At 46.4% G+C, this 16,893-nt stretch overlaps 1 protein-coding gene across 3 annotated transcripts in view; it reads right to left on the reverse strand.

Moving 5' to 3' along the window:
• LOC122563925 (aldehyde dehydrogenase family 3 member A2-like) overlaps positions 1-16,893 on the reverse strand; it is a 56,361-nt gene that overhangs the window by 8,815 nt on the left and 30,653 nt on the right. For all 3 annotated transcript variants that reach the window (XM_043718179.2, XM_043718176.2, XM_043718177.2), the window contains 7 exons: positions 16,482-16,713; positions 15,108-15,193; positions 7,578-7,786; positions 7,157-7,274; positions 5,446-5,587; positions 4,740-4,906; positions 1-19 (listed from right to left, as the gene is read on the reverse strand). The exon at positions 1-19 is cut by the window's left edge and continues 81 nt beyond it. In XM_043718179.2, the coding sequence (XP_043574114.2) occupies positions 1-19; positions 4,740-4,906; positions 5,446-5,587; positions 7,157-7,274; positions 7,578-7,786; positions 15,108-15,193; positions 16,482-16,713 (973 nt within the window). The remainder of the gene's footprint in view (positions 20-4,739; positions 4,907-5,445; positions 5,588-7,156; positions 7,275-7,577; positions 7,787-15,107; positions 15,194-16,481; positions 16,714-16,893) is intronic.

Raw genomic sequence — 16,893 nt, forward strand, 5'->3', positions numbered from 1 at the left:
CGATCATCCTCTTGATTAACTGCAGTGAGACAGAGAGAAAATCTGCAGTTATAAAACTTATTTCAATTAAACTATTCCAGTCTCTGTGACTGGTGGTTGCCAGATGGGTGGTAAACTTACCTCCTGACTTCCCAAAGCCTGCCCATCATCTACAAGATTCCGGTGAGGAATGAGATGGAATATTCTCCAATTGCCTGGATGGGTGCAGCACCAATATGGAAGGAGCCTAATGTCATCCAGGACAAAGCAGCCCACATGATCAGCATCCCATCCATCATCTTATCATGCACCTTTCACTGACCCAGTGACAGCAGTGCAGCAACTCTCCAAGGTTTCATTGACAGTGCTTGCCAAATCTTCAACACCTACCAGCAAGGATAAAGGGCTGCAGACACGTGGAAACACCAATCACCTACAAGCTCCCCAAACCATTTTGGTTTGGAGATATAATCATCATCCTTTCCCAAATCTCTCCATCATGGCGATGTGGGTGTTTCAATCCCAGCTGACAGCAATAATGAGTAGGTCAGATCCAAGGGGGAGACCTTCTTAACCACCCTGTGAGCCAAAATTCAAAGAATTATATATCTGAACCCCTAGGCCTGTTTTACAACACTGCCGTACCATATAGACCCTTCGGCCCAACCAGTCCATGCCGAACATAATCCCAAACTAAACTAGTCCCACTTGCCTGCTCCTAATCCATATTCCTCCAAACATTTCCTATTCATGGATCTATCCAAATGTCTTCTAAACATTGTAATTATACCCACATTCATCACTTCCTCAAAATTCATTCCACATGCAAACCATCCTGTGTAAAGAAATTGCCAAGTCTTTTTTAAAAATCTCTCCCCCTCACATTAATGTCCCCCAGTGTCTTGAAATCTCCCATCCTATGGAAAAGACACCTATTGTTAGTGCTATCCATACACCTCACAATTTTATAAATCTCTATAAGGTCACCTCGCAACCTCCTACACGCCAATGAAAAAACTCCCAGCCTATCCTTATAAATCAAGTCTTCCATACTTGACAATGTCCTGGTAAATCTCTTCTGAAGTGTCTCCAGCTTTATAATATCCTTCCTATAGCTGGACGACCAGCAATGGACACAGCACTTCAGAAGAGGCCTCACCAATTCCTGTACAACCTCAACATGACATCCCAACTCCTGTACTCAGTGGTCTGACCAATGAAGGCAAGCATGCTAAAACACCTTCTTAACCACCCTGTCTGAGTGAACCAAACTTCAAAGAATTATTTACCTGAACCCCCAGGTCTCTGTTTTACCATTAATCATATAAGCCCTCCCCTTGTTTGTTTTACCAAAATGCAAAACCTCACATTTATCCAGATTGAACTCCATCTGCCATTTTTCAGCCCATTGACACATTTCATCAAGATCCCTTTGTAACTTCCTTCATTGTCTAACATTTCTATCAAATCTACTGATAAAAAGGAGAAAAGTTTATTACACAAAAGAAAAACAAACCTACATTTCACTACATATGCCTACTTGAAATGGTCTCATTACAGGTATCTGAAAGAAAGTTTCAATCTTTTGACCCCAACAAACTTACAAATCTCAGTAAAAAGTCTCCACTGGAGTTCCTTGTTCAGCTGTAATCAGATTTTTCTTCCAGAAATTTCAGTATTCACTCAATGCTTTTTTCTTCAGTTATTGTCTCTTCCTGATACCCCTAAAACAAACTGCTAACTCAACTCAGTTATTCCTTAGCATGAGTTTCATAAGCTCATGTCTTCAGCAGCCTTGTGGGATGACTTCCTCTCTTCTGTCCTGGAGACTGCTAAACCAACAGACCCTCTGCCATTGCTAAACTACTGACTGGGCCTCTTCAGTTACCTTGTAAAACTTAAGTCACTAAATAGCTCCTCGGGTGGCTTACAGTCTAATTATCTACAAGTTGCATGATTTCTTCAAACTTTCTTTTAAACTCACTGTTCAAGATGACCTGACATAACTAAAAACTGAAAAAACACTTCTTCCACCACTTGAAAACCTATGTTCGCAAATAAACAGGACTATACCATGAACCTTTATCAATATACCTACAGTAGTTCAAGCAAGCAACTCACGATCACCTGCTGGGGGAAATTATGGTCAGGAACTATGGCCAATGATGCTCACATTCGAAACATTAAATTTAAGTTATTGAATGATTGCTCAATGTTACCACTGAAGCACCTGCCACTTCCTCCAGACCAAAGGGGTAGCCCTGGGCACCCATATGGGCCCCAGCTACGCCTGTCTCTTTGTTGGCTACGTAGGAACTGTAAAACCTGCGCCCACACCTCCTCCCTCACCTCTATCCAAGGCCCTAAAGGAGCCTTCCACATCCATCAAAGTTTTACCTGCACATCCACTAATATCATTTATTGTATCCATTGCTCCCGATGCGGTCTCCTCTACATTGGGGAGACTGGGCGCCTCCTAGCAGAGCGCTTTAGGGAACATCTCCGGGACACCTGCACCAATCAACCACACCAATCAATCAACCACACCAATCAACCACACCAATCAATCAACCACACCAATCAATCAACCACACCGCCCCGTGGCCCAACATTTCAACTCCCCCTCCCACTCTGCCGAGGACATGGAGGTCCTGGGCCTCCTTCACCGCCGCTCCCTCACCACCAGACGCCTGGAGGAAGAACGCCTCATCTTTCGCCTTGGAACACTTCAACCCCAGGGCATCAATGTGGACTTCAACAGTTCCCTCATTTCCCCTTCCCCCACCTCACCCTAGTTCCAAACTACCAGCTCAGCACTGTCCCCTTGACTTGTCCGGACTTGTCCTACCTGCCTATCTCCTTTTCCACCTATCCACTCCACCCTCTCCTCCCTGACCTATCACCTTTATCCCCTCCCCCACTCACCCATTGTACTCTATGCTACTTTCTCCCCACCCCCACCCTCCTCTAGCTTATCTCTCCACGCTTCAGGCTCACTGCCTTTATTCCTGATGAAGGGCTTTTGCCCGAAACGTCGATTTCGCTGGTCCTTGGATGCTGCCTGAACTGCTGTGCTCTTCCAGCACCACTAATCCAGAACCTGGTTTCCAGCATCTGCAGTCATTGTTTTTACCACGTAGAACAGTCCATCTTCCGTAATTACACTGGCACCACTTCCCACCTCTTCCTCCGCTACATTGATGACTGCTTTGGTGCCAGCTCGTGCTCCCGCGAGGAGGTTGAGCAATTTACCAACTTCACCAACACATTCCACCCTGACCTTAAATTTACCTGAACCATCTCTGACATCTCCCTCCCCTTCCTGGACCTCTCCTTCTCCATTAATGACGACCGACTTGACACCGATATTTTTTACAAACCCACCGACTCCCACAGCTACCTGGATTACACCTCTTCCCACACTACCTCCTGCAAAAATGCCATCCCGTATTCCCAATTCCTCCGCCTCATCCGTTTCTGCTCCCAGGAGGACCAGTTCCACCACAGAACACACCAGATGACCTCCTTCTTTAGAGACCGCAATTTCCCTCCCCACGTGGTTAAAGATGCCCTCCAACGCATCTCGTCCACATCCTGCACCTCCGCCCTCAGACCCCACCCCTCCAACCGTAACAAGGACAGAACGCCCCTGGTGCTCACCTTCCACCCTACCAACCTTCGCATAAACCAAATCATCCACCGATATTTCCGCCACCTCCAAACGGACCCCACCACCAGGGATATATTTCCCTCCCCACCCCTTTCCGCCTTCCACAAAGACCGTTCCCTCCGTGACTATCTGGTCAGGTCCACGCCCCCCTACAACCCACCCTCCCATCCTGGCACCTTCCCCTGCCACCGCAGGAACTGTAAAACCTGTGCCCACACCTCCTCCCTCACCTTCATCCAAGGCCCTAAAGGAGCCTTCCACATCCATCAAAGTTTTACCTGCACATCCACTAATATCATTTATTGTATCCGTTGCTCCCGATGCGGTCTCCTCTACATTGGGGAGACTGGACGCCTCCTAGCCAAGCGCTTTAGGGAACATCTCTGGGACAACCGCAAAAATCAACCGCACCACCCTGTGGCCCAACATTTCAACTCCCCCTCCCACTCTGCCGAGGACATGGAGGTCCTGGGCCTCCTTCATCGCCGCTCCCTCACCATCAGACGCCTGGAGGAAGAACACCTCATCTTCCGCCTCGGAACACTTCAACCCCAGGGCATCAATGTGGACTTCAACAGTTTCCTCATTTCCCCTTCCCCCACCTCATCCTAGTTCCAAACTTCCAGCTCAGCACTGTCCTTATGACTTGTCCGGACTTGTCCTACCTGCCTATTTTCTTTTCCACCTGTCCACTCCACCCTCCTCCCTGACCTATCACCTTCATCCCCACCTCCACTCACCCATTGTACTCTATGCTACTTTCTCCCCACCCCCACCCTCCTCTCATTTATCTCTCCACCCTTCAGGCACTCTGCCTATATTCCTGATGAAGGGCTTTTGCCCGAAACGTCGATTTTCCTGCTCCTCAGATGCTGCCTGAACTGCTGTGCTTTTCCAGCACGACTAATCCAGGCCTGATTGAATGATCGACCCCATCGGAGCAATTACTTTCCAGCCTTCCCAGCAAAGAGAGTTAATTCAAAGAAATTGTGGAAGTAAAATATAACATTACACTACATTTGGAGTTTAAGGTCAAGCAGACCAACACCCATAATACTAAGTAGCCAGTCGCAGAGGCTGCGATCCTTACCGTTTTGTTGTGAGAGAAGATGTAAAGAGCCAAAGGTTTGTCCCTCTTATTGATGAAGTGAATGGCCTCGTCGGCATTATTGACCGTGACGATGGGCAACAATGGGCCGAAGATCTCCTCCTGCATAATCCTGGAGCTGGGATCCACATCAGTCACAATCGTGGGAGCTGCCCAAACATCAACAAGAAGTTTTCTTCAGTAAAGGAAAGGGCCATTGCTCAATACATCCTGACCTCAGGCTCCCCTCCACCCTTGCCCCTCGCTGTGCCCCGGTCACTGCCAACCCCTCCTGGTTTCAAACCAAGTGGTTCAGAGAATCTCCCTCATGTTTCTACAGAAAGGGTTTCCCTCCGACCAGCGCCTCTAATTCATCAGGATATCAGGAGGGGGACCTCAGTGGATTGGGATATGGTGTAGAACATCCTATTCTCAAATTCTTTGGCAACACATTCATACTGAGGCCATCAATACAGGATGGGCCAAATGGACTCCCTTCTGTGCCAAACATGACTACATTAGCTGAAAATAACCTTTGAGAAGATTGGCAGTTGCGAAAGGTGACAAAAAAGTGACTTATTTATTCAAAGGAGCTCCATTGATTATCTGTTACATAAGAGAGAATGCTGACTGACACCAGTATTAACAAACAGGTCACTGTGCTCTGGGGTTAATGATTACACTTCCCTCAGTCTGCCTCTACCAGTACCTATGTAGAGATCCTCTTCATCATTTTGACCACCAAACATCACATTCACTCCCTCTAGCAATGACATCAGTCTCTTAAAATGTCGTTTGTTGATGATACGTGCATAATCCGGGGATTTCTGGGGATCAGCTCCGTAGAATTCCTGGAACAGAACAAGGAGCAATGGTCAGGTAGGGAACACACTCCAATAACCATCCGGACGCTACAACGTTAGGAGGTAACGCCTAGTTGAGTGGATCAATAATAAAGCAGTTGGACATGAGGGGTCAGGAAGGGTGGACATCAGTGAAGTCTTCTGCCAAAATAAATCCAGTAACAAAGTGACATTAATGATGAGAACACGCATTGGTGTTTTGGATAAAAGCTGTTCAGTTTGTCTCAGTGACTTTAGATTTGGAATTTATTAAATTTAATTTCCAGCATCTTAACATTAAAGTGGTAGCAGGAAAACTGACCACAAAGTGGTTTGATTGCAGTAAAAACCCAACTTTCTTTGCTTTATTCACTCTTGGGGCATGGACATTGCTGCCAGGCCAGCATTTATTCCCAGTCCCTGGTTACCCTGGTTCACTAGTGCCCTCTGTGTGATTGGGGAACAGACCATCGTCACCCAGTCTGGGCCTACATGTGACTCCAGACAAACTTAGATTTAACTGCCCCTGAACACGGCAAGCCCATCGCAAGCAAACTGTTCCCAGTGGTTCAAGAGGGAAATCCAACATCAATTTCTCAAAAGGCATCTCAGGATTGCTAATAAATGCTGGTGTTTCCAGTGATGCTCACAACCAGGGACTGAATTTTAAATAAAACCTAAAAGCTGCTCACGGCATTGATGCTCCATATTTAAAACAATCTCATCTCCATTCCGATTCCTCGAGTTACAGGACTGGGTATGTAACTACTGCCCGTCTCCATGACAACAACACTCAGGTGGGCGGAACACAGGAACATCCATCACCAAGGAGTGGGAGGAGGCCATTCAGCCCTTCGAGTCAGCTCCGCCTTTCAATAATATCACGGCCAATCCCATCCTTGCCTTTCTGCCTCCTCCCTCCTCCCCATAGCCTTCAACAATCGACCGACATTTCCAAAGTTAGGACCCCTCTTCATCCAAACAGAGATTGGTTGGGTGGGAGGGGGCAGGGGCAAGATGGATTGACACTGGCAGGGGGTCAAAGGTCGAGAATCAGGGGACATTAGAATCAGGTAAGGGAAAGAGCTGGAGAAAGTGTTTATTTGACACAGGTGGCTTTGAGACCGTACACAGTCAGAGTTAGTGACAGAGTCAGAAACTACATCAACAATCAAGAGGAGATTCCATAAGCGGCTGAATGAAAAACAGAGGGATAAAAAGGGAACAGGTAAGGCACGTGGGATAAGAATTCCCACGGAGGATCAACCCCAACACTGACCTGCTGGACCTACTGGTGCTGTAATCCTGTGACACAGTACATCTTCAAGAAGGGACTGAGCAGCACAGCTGCTGCAGCATGAAGCCAGCTCAGAGATTAACCCCTCGATGACCAGGACTAGGACAGCTCACAGGCTTCTGTGATCGAGGAGAATCGTTGTGAAGCCAACTCGTTCAGAGGACAATCCCACCCACGCCGGTACAGGGCGTTCCTCTTTCAGGGGCTCTCTCTGCCCCTCTGCTTCTCCCACCACCTCTCTCCATATTAAATGACAGACAGTTTCTGCGTTTTAAACTCACAGAGATGGCTGAGCCAATCTTCTTCACCACTTCATCCTGGATATTGTTACTACACAGGATGTAGTCTGGAGCGATGCAGGTCTGACCACTGTTTGTGTACCTTCCCCAAGCGATACGTCTGGAACAAACAAACAGAGTGTTCAAGGTTTATGTTTTCACAATTTGCTGCTCAAACAGTAGCAGAACGTTACAGCAATGTGCCTAATCCTATTATTCTCACTCCCCCCATGTTCTACTCTAGAACCTATGCAGTTCCAATACTGGAGTGCTCGGTGGTCCAGAATGTAACCTGGAGAGTTGCTGCATGTTTGAATGGAGTGGAGCTCCATCCACCTTGCAGTAAACACATGCCTCTAACCCACACTTGGATCACTGCCCGCTGCAGCAGTGCAGCATTGCCGACCCTGACAGCGAAACCAACCTGCAGGCCACATCCAAGTCACAGTCAGCATCAATGTAACACGGACTTTTCCCGCCAAGCTCCAGGGTCACAGGGGTCAGGTGTTTGGCCGCAGCCTCCATGACGATCCGGCCGACGTTGGTACTGCCCGTGTACAGGATGTGATCAAACTGCTGCTTCAACAGCTCTGTCGTCTCAGCGACCCCTCCGTTAATGACAGGGTAAAGATCCTGGGGGGAAAGGAAGGTGATTGCAAGCGTCAAGAACTATTTATCCGGCCTCAAAAGATCAAACAGTTATATGACCAATTTTTCAAAAGGAGCTTTTGTACGAAATGGAGTAGGCCGTTTAGCCCCTCCCCCATTCATTCAGTCAGAGTCATAGAGATGTACATCATGGAAACAGACCCTTCGGTCCAACCCGTCCATGCCGACCGGATATCCCAACCCAATCTAGTCCCACCTACCAGCACTCGGCCCATATCCCTCCAAACCCTTCCTATTCATATACCCATCCAAATGCCTCTTAAATGTTGCAATTGTACCAGCCTCCATCACTTCCTCTGGCAGCTCATTCCAGACATGTACCACCCTCTGCATGAAAAAGTTGCCCCTTAGGTCTCTTTTATATATCTTTCCCCTCTCACCCTAAACCTATGCCCTCTAGTTCCGGACTCCCCTATCCCAGGGAAAAGACTTTGTCTATTTATCCTATCCATACCCCTCAATTTTGTAAAACCTCTATAAGGTCACCCTCAGCCTCCAATGCTCCAGGGAAGACAGCCCCAGCCTGTTCAGCCTCTCCCTATGGCTCAAATCCTCCAACCCTGGCAACATCCTTGTAAATCTTTTCTGAGCCCTTTCAAGTTTCACAACACCTTTCAGTCAGAGCATGTTTGATCTGGATGTCAACGTCATAAGTACAAGACAGACAGTAAAACAAGAAAAAGTAGCTATACATTCACACCCACTTTGCTATAACATGCAAAACTGAAGCTTAACAAAAACAAAATGGAAAATCCAGGAACACCCCCTGCAGTAAACCAGTTACTGGGCTATTAATACAGATAGCACTAACTCAAATTCCAAGTCTGAACAAAGTACAAAGAACAGTGCAGCACAGGGACAGGCCCTTTGGCCCACTAAGCCAGTGCCAACTCATGACACCTTCCTAAAATAAAAACATTTTGCCTGCACACTGTCCATATCCCTCTATTCCCTCCCTATTCATATCTGTCGAGATGCCTCTTTAACATTGTATCTGCCTCCACCATCTCTAGTGCACATCAGTCACCTACCATCCTCTTCGTTAAAAAAAAAATTGCCTCTCATCTCCTTTAAAATGTTCCTCCTTTTATCTAAAACCTGCGATCCCCAATAATTGACATTCCTACCCTGGGAAGGAGACTCTGACTATCCATGCCTCTCAACTCTGTAAACCTTTATCAGTTTGCCCCCTCAGCCTCCAACATTCATACAAAAATATCAAAGTAGTTTGGCAGTGGTAGGATGTCTATTGGGGGCTGTTCGTAGGAAAAATAAAATATGGGAAATAGAAAGTAGGCATCTGGAATTAAAAAATGACCTTAAAAACTTGTAAGTAATGTCAGCTTGTTGTTGGGATATGAGATTCTAGTCACAGATCAACTTGGATCATTGCTATCTGAAGTGGATCATTTGTATTAAGTCGCTATTAAACCAGTTCATCAAAGACTATATGCATTTAGATGGCAACTTTCACATCCAGAGGATGTTCCAAAGCACTGTACAGCTAATTAAAAGTGTTGCTGATGTGGAATCATTGTTGTTATGATGCAGCAGCTAGTTTACCTCTAACAAGCTCCCACAAACAGGAATGTTATAAACGACCAGATAATCTGCTTCTACTGATACAATCAGGTAGATGGGTTACCGCCAGAAAAGGTAGGAGAGGGAGGCGGGTAGTGCAGCAGTCTCCTGTGGCTATTCCCATCTCAAGCAACGAGGAGAAAGTGATGACTGCAGGTGCTGGAGATCAGAGTCGAGTGTGTTGCTGGAAAAAGCACAGCAGGTCAGGCAGCATCAGAGGAGCACGAGAATCGACGTTTCAGGCAAAAGCCCTTCATCAGGATGCCCGAAACATTGATTCTCCTTCTCCTCGGACGCTGCCTACCTGCTGTGCTTTTTTCCAGCAACACATTCGACCAATCTTGAGCAAGTATGCTGTTTTGGAAAACGTAGGGAATGAGGGACTCTCAGAGGAATGTAGCACAAACAGCCAAGTTTCTGATAATGAGACTGGCTCTAATGTAATGAGGTGTATGTAATGAGGAAAAATAAAATATGGGAAATAGAAAATAGGCATCTGGAATAAAAAATGATCTTAAAAACTTGTAAATAATGTCAGCTTGTTTTTGGGATAGGAGATTCAAGTCACTATCAACTTGGGTCATTGCTGTCTGAAGTGGATCATTTGTATTAAATTGCTATTAAACTAGTTCAATAAAGGCTATATGCATTTAGATGGCACCTTTCACATCCAGAGGATGTGATTGTGATGGGGACTCTCGAATCAGAGGCACAGATAGACATTCCTATGGCCGACAGCCAGAAATCAGAACGATGTGTTGCCTCCCTGATGCCAGGATCAAGGGTATCGTGGAGAGTGCAGAAATATTCTCAAAGGGGAGTGGGACCAACAGAAGGTTGTTGTACACATTGGAACGAATGACTTAGGAAGGAAAAAGACTGGAGATTCTGAAGGGAGAATATTGGAAGATGGACAGGAATTCAGAAAGGAGGCCCTCAAGGATAGCAATATCTGGTTACTCCCGAAGATATGAGCTAGTGAGGATAGGAATAGGAGGATAGAGCAGATGAATGTGTAGCTGAGGAGCTAGTGCTTGGGAGAAGGATTCACATTTTAAGATCATTGGAATCTCTTCTGGGGTAGAAGCGACCTGTCCAAGAAGGACAGATTGCACCTGAATTGGAAGGGGATGAGTAAACTGGCAGGGAAATTTGCTGTAGCTGCTTGGGAGGATTTAAACTAGTAAGGTGTGTGTGGGTGTGCGTGGGGTGGGGGGGAAAGAGAAGAGGGAGATAGTGAGGAAAGAGATCAATCAGAGACTGGTACAGTTGGGAAAAGGTGGAAGTCCTGATGAAGAGCTTATGATCGAAACTTAGACTCTCCTGCTCTTCGAATGCTGCCTGACTGGCTGTGCTTTTCCAGCACCACATTTTATGATGCTGATCTCCAGCATCTGCAGTCCTCACTTTCTCAAAGGGAGCAAGTCAAAGAGTCAGGGCAGGCAGGAACAAAGCAGGGAATGAGACAGATTAAACTGCATTTATTTCAATGCAAGAGGCCTCATAGGGAAGGACGTTGAACTCAGGGCATGGTTAGGAATACGGGACTGGGATATCAAAGCAAATACAGAAACCTGGCTCAGGGATGAACAGGACTGGCAGCTTAATGTTCCAGGATACAAATGCTACAGAAACGACAGAAAGGGACAAGAGAGGAGGGGGAGTAATGTTTTTGATAAGGGATAGCATTACATCTGAACTGAGGGAGGATATTCCTGGGAGTACATCCAGGGAAGTTATTTGGGTGGAACTGAGAAATAAGAAAGGGATGATCACCTTATTGGGATTGTACTCTCCACCCCTTAATAGTCAGCAGGAAATTGAGAAACAAAATTTGTAAGGAGATTTCAGTTATGTGTAAGAATAATAGGGTGGTTATGATCGGGGATTTTAACTTTCCAAACATAGACTGGGATTGCCATAGTGTTAAGGGTTTAGATGGAGAGGAATTTGTTAAATGTGTACAAGAAAATTTTCTAATTTGGTCTGTGGATGTACCTACTACAGAAGGTGCAAAACTTGACCTACTCTTGGGAAATAAGGCAGGGCAGGTGACTGAGGGGTCAGTGGGGGAGCACTTTGGGGCCAGCGACCATAATTCTATTAGTTTTAAAGTAGTGATGGGAAAGGATAGACCGGATCTAAAGGTTGATGTTCTAAACTGGAGGAAGGCCAATTTTGACAGTATTAGGCAAGAATTTTCAAAAGCTGATTGGGGTCAGATGTTTGCCCCCACACCACCCTGTGGCCCAACATTTCAACTCCCCCTCCCACTCAGCCAAGGACATGGAGGTTCTGGCCCTCCTTCACCGTCACTCCCTCACCACCCGATGCCTGGAGGCATCTTCCACCTCAGAACATTTCAATCCCAGGGCATCAATGTGGACTTCACCAGTTTCCTCATTTCCCCTTCCCCCACCTCACCCCAGTTCCAAACTTCCAGCTCAGCACTGTCTCCATGATCTGTCCTCCTGCCTATCTTCCTTTCCACCTATCACTCCACCCCCCCCCGACCTATCACCTCCATCCCCACCCCCATTCAGCTATTGTACTCTATGCTACTTTCTCCCTACCCCCACCCTCCTCTCATTTATCTCTCCACCCTGCAGGCAGTCTGCCTCTATTCCTGATGAAGGACTTTTGCCCGAAACGTCGATTTTCCTGCTCCTCAGATGCTGCCTGACCTGCTGTGCTTTTCCAGTACCACTCTGACCTAGAATCTGGTTTCCAGCATCTGCAGTCCTTGTTTTTACCTGGCAGATGTTTGCAGGTAAAGGGACGGCTGGAAAATGGGAAGCCTTCAGAAATGAGATAACAAGAGTCTAGAGAAAGTATATTCCTGTCAGGGTGAAAGGAAAGATGGGTAGTTGTAGGGAATGCTGAATGACTAAAGAAACGGAGGTTTTGGTCAAGAAAAAGGAAGCACGTATCAGGTATAGATAACAGAGATCGAGTGAATCCTTAGAAGAGTATAAAGACAGTAGGAGTATACTGGGAATAAAGAGGACATGAAATAGCTTTGGCAAATAGGGTTACGGAGAATCCAAAGGATTTTCACAAATACATTAAGGACAAAAGGGTAACTAGGGAGAGAATAGGGCCCCTCAAAGATCAGTTAGGTGGCCTTTGTGTGGAGCCGAATGAGACGGGGGAGATACAAATCAAGTATTTTGCACCACTGTTTACAGTGGAGAAGGACATGGGAGATACAGAATATGGAGAAATAGATGGTGACACCTTGAAAAATGTCCATATTACAGAGGAGGAAGTGCTGAATGTCTTAAAATGCATAAAGGTGAATAAATCCCGAGGACCTGATCAGGTGTACCCTAGAACTCTGGGGGAAGCTAGAGAAGTGATTGCTGGGCCTCTTGCTGAGATATTTGTATCATCAATAGTCATGGGTGAGGTGCCGGAAGACTGAAGGTTGGTTAACGTGGTGCCATTATATTTAAGAAAGGTAGTAATGAAAAGCCAGGGAACTATACACTAGTGTGTTTGATGTCGGTGGTGGGCAAGTTGTTGGAGGGAATCCTTAGGGGCAGGATTTATATGTATTTGGAAAGGCAAGGACTGATCAGGGATAGTCAACATGGCTTTGTACGTGGGAAATCATGTCTCACAAACTTGACTGAGATTTTTGAAGTAGTAACAAAGAGAATTGATGAGGGCAGAGCAGTAGATGTGATCTATATGGACTTCAGTCAGACGTTCGACAAGGTTCCTCATGGTTGATTGGTTAGCATAGAATACAGGGAGAACTAGCCACTTGAATACAGAACTGGCTCGAAGGTAGGAGACAGAGGTTGGTTCCCTTTCAGACCGCAGGCACGTGACCAGTGGAGTGTCATATTGCGCCTGTACAGGACATTGGTTCAGCCACCTTTGGAATATTATGTACAATTCTGGTCTCCCTCCTAAAGGAAGGATGTTGTGGAACTTGAAAGGGTTCAGAAAAGATTTACAGGGATGTTGCCAGGGTTGAAGGATTTGAGCTATAGGGAGAGGTTGGATAGGCTGGGGCTGTTTTCCCTGGAGTGTCGGAGGCAGAGGGGTGACCTTATAGTGGTTTATGAAATCATGAAGGGCATGGATAGGATAAATAGGCAAAATCTTTTCCCTGGGTTGGTGGGGGGGGGGGGTGGAGTCCCGCATTAGAGGGAGGGAATAGATTTAAGGTGAGAAGGGAAAGATATAAAAAGGAACCTAAGGGCCAACCTTTTCACAGAGGGTGGTGTGTGTGTGGAATGTGCTGCCAGAGAAAGTGGTGGAGGCTGGTACAATTACAACATTTAAAAGGCATCTGGATGAGTATATGAATAGGAAGGGTTTAGAGGGATATGGGCCAAGTGCTGGCAAATGGGACTAGATTAGTTTAGGATATCTCGTTGGCATGGACAAGTTGGACTGAAGGGTCTGTTCCTGTGCTGTACATCCCTATGACTCTATCAGATGTTAGAGGTGAAAAGTTTGACCAGACACCATGGAACACTTACCTGCTGTCCTTTGAGGAGCACAAGATCCTTTTCACTGCAGCAAGTAACTCACCCCCCGACTTCCCAAAGCCTATTCACCATCTACAAGGCACAAGTCAGGAATGTGATGGAATACTCCCCACTTGCCTGGATGGGTGCAGCCCCAACAACACTCAAGAAGCTTGACACCATCCAGGGCAAAGCAGCCCACTCAATTGGCACCACATCCACTGCCCTCCTTCACCGATGCTCAGTAGCAGCAGTGTGTACTATCTACAAGATACACTGCAGAAATTCACCAAAGATCCTCAGACAGCACCTTCCAAATCTGCAATCACTTCCATCAAGGAGGACATGGGCAGCCAATAAATGGGAATACCAACCACCCCTCCAAGTCACTCACCATCCTAACTTGGAAATATAATCACCATTCGTTCACTGTCACTGGGTCAAAGTCCTGTTGCCCCTTTACAATGTGTTAATGGATCACAGTTGCATTCTCCCTTAAAAGCAGCAAATGCAGGAGATGTTAAATTCAAAAGATTGCTGACTGAATGGCAATACAAGGTAAATTGATGAGACAGACTAATACTAGTGTGGTGAAAGTAAGGACTGCTGATGCTGGAGACTAGAGTCGAGAGTGTGGCGCTGGAAAAGCACAGCAGGCCAGGTAGCATCCGAGGAGAAGGAAAGTCGATGTTTCAGGCAAAAGCCCTTCATCAGGAAGGAGGCTGGGAGCCTCGGGGGCTGGGGCTGGGGGTGGGGAAGGTAGCTGAGAGTGCAACAGGTGGGGGTAATGGTGATAGGTTGGAGAGGAAGGTGGAGCAGATAGGTGGGAAGGAAGATGGACAGGTAGGCCAGTTCAAGAGGGTGGTGCTGAGCTGGAAGGTTGGAACTGGGGTAAAGTGGGGGGAGGGGAAATGAGGATTTCCACATTGATGCCATTGGGTTGAAGGGTCCCAAGACGGAACATGAGGCGTTCTTCCTCCAGGCATCGGAAGAGGCCCAGGACCTACATGTCCTTGGCAGAATGGGAGGGGGAGTTGAAATGTTCAGCCACAGGGCGGTGGTTTGGGTGTGTCAGAGATGTTCTCTGAAGCGCTCTGTGAGTAGATGTAGAGGAGACCGCTTCGGGAGCAACAGATACAATAATTGACATGTGTGGAAGTGAAGGTGAAACTTTGGATGTGGATGGCTCCTTTGGGGTCTTGGAAGGAATCTACACCCACCTTGTCCAAGTACTGAGGGAGGAGTTCCCCCAGTAAATGGGCCGTATTCTCACTCACTTCCGATGGCTTCAAGACTGCGGCATTTCCTGTGGACAGGATCATAACACAAGGACAATCAGCGGAAACTGGAAAACTCACAGTAACAATCGTGCAAAATGCAACACTCAACCTAACCTATACAGGCTGACGTTTATTTTCCATGCAGACATCTTTCCACCCAGGCTTCAAAATCCATCAACATTTCCTTCTCTTAGCTTTTCCGTCCTCTCCGTGGGTAAATGGCTCTTAACTGTGACTGACATACAAAACCAGGCCAAGACAAAATAGCACAGGCTCAAAATGTGGAGTCTTCAGATTACCATCAGAATTGTTGTGGATGAGAAAAGATCAACCCATTACAGTTCATGCTACAAGCATCTGATACCCTCCCAATGTAATATCCCAAATTACCTCTTAGCGTCTTTGTGCACAGTCAATTCTTGGCGATAATTTATTTGTGTTCATAGCTGGGTTAAAGGTCATTGCCATAGAGACATATAGCATGGAAACAGACCCTCTCATCCAACTTGTCCATGCCGACAAATTAATAGAGTCCCATTTGTCAGCACTTGGCCCATATCCCTCCAAATCCTTCCTATTCATATACCCATCCCAATGCCTCTTAAATGTTGCAATTATACCAGCCTCCACTACTTCCTCTGACAGCTCATACCATACACGTACCACCCTCTGTGTGAAAAAGTCACCCCTTTTAAATCATTCGTCACCCTAAACCTATACCCTCTAGTTTTGGAATCCTCCACCCTGGGAAAAAGACCTTGGCTATTCATCCTGCCTGTAATTTTATAAACCTCTATAAGGTCACCCCTCAGCCTTTGACACTCCAGGGAAAACAACCCCAGCCTGTTCAGCCTCTCCCTATAGCTCAAACCTTCCAACTCTGGCAACATCCTTGTAAATCTTTTCTGAACCCTTTCAAGTTTCACAACATCTTTTGGTGGATGAGAATGACTCCATTTTCAACCACACTTGTGTTAAACTTGCAGTTGGAGATTCAGTGAATCCCAATGATGGTCTAGACTGTGCAGTGAAGGAGAAAAGCCAGCCTTTCCACTCCCAATCACTATCCAGAGTCCTGGTCACTGTAAATGCATGGAATGATTTTTTTGGGTAGTTGGGGGTTGGGGGGGCAGCTGTGGGAGGCAGAACCCCACTCAGTTTTAAGGCTACTCACAAACAAGTAAACACTTGGATTGGGCAAACAAGAGACCAAGCTAACTGGGAAAACTCAAAGTAAGCAATTGAAAAGGAAAATCCCACGAGTGATTCTCAATTATGATCTTTCCGGCAGAGATTGGGAAGTAATTAATTTACCTGCTGCAATTGCCCCAATTAGAGGCTGGACTATAAGGGCCAAGGGATAGTTCCAGGCCCCTATGATCAGCACCACTCCGAGAGGCTCTCGATGGATATAAACAGTGTCCATTAACGTCATTGTACTCTTTGACACATACTCTGGTGCAGTCCACTCAGGGAGTTTGGTGATGGCCAGGGAAATCTCATTCAGAATGCCGGCAATTTCAAAGATCTCCACATCAAATGTACTCTGAGAATTAAAAAAAAAATGAGAGAGAGAGAAAAAAAGAATCTTTTTAAAAAACCTCTTTTACCTTCATGCTCCTTCCTGTTCAAGACAGTGCAACTTCTGGTGTGGCACTCATGATCACTTTCTCAAAAGAACGGGTCTGAGTGTCGAAGTGAACTATTCAATAGCACATACAGCATT

This window comes from Chiloscyllium plagiosum, unplaced genomic scaffold (genome assembly GCF_037043375.1).
Source record: "Chiloscyllium plagiosum isolate Xiang-an unplaced genomic scaffold, Cpla_swu_hap1 HiC_scaffold_31, whole genome shotgun sequence".
Lineage (NCBI taxonomy): Eukaryota > Metazoa > Chordata > Chondrichthyes > Orectolobiformes > Hemiscylliidae > Chiloscyllium > Chiloscyllium plagiosum.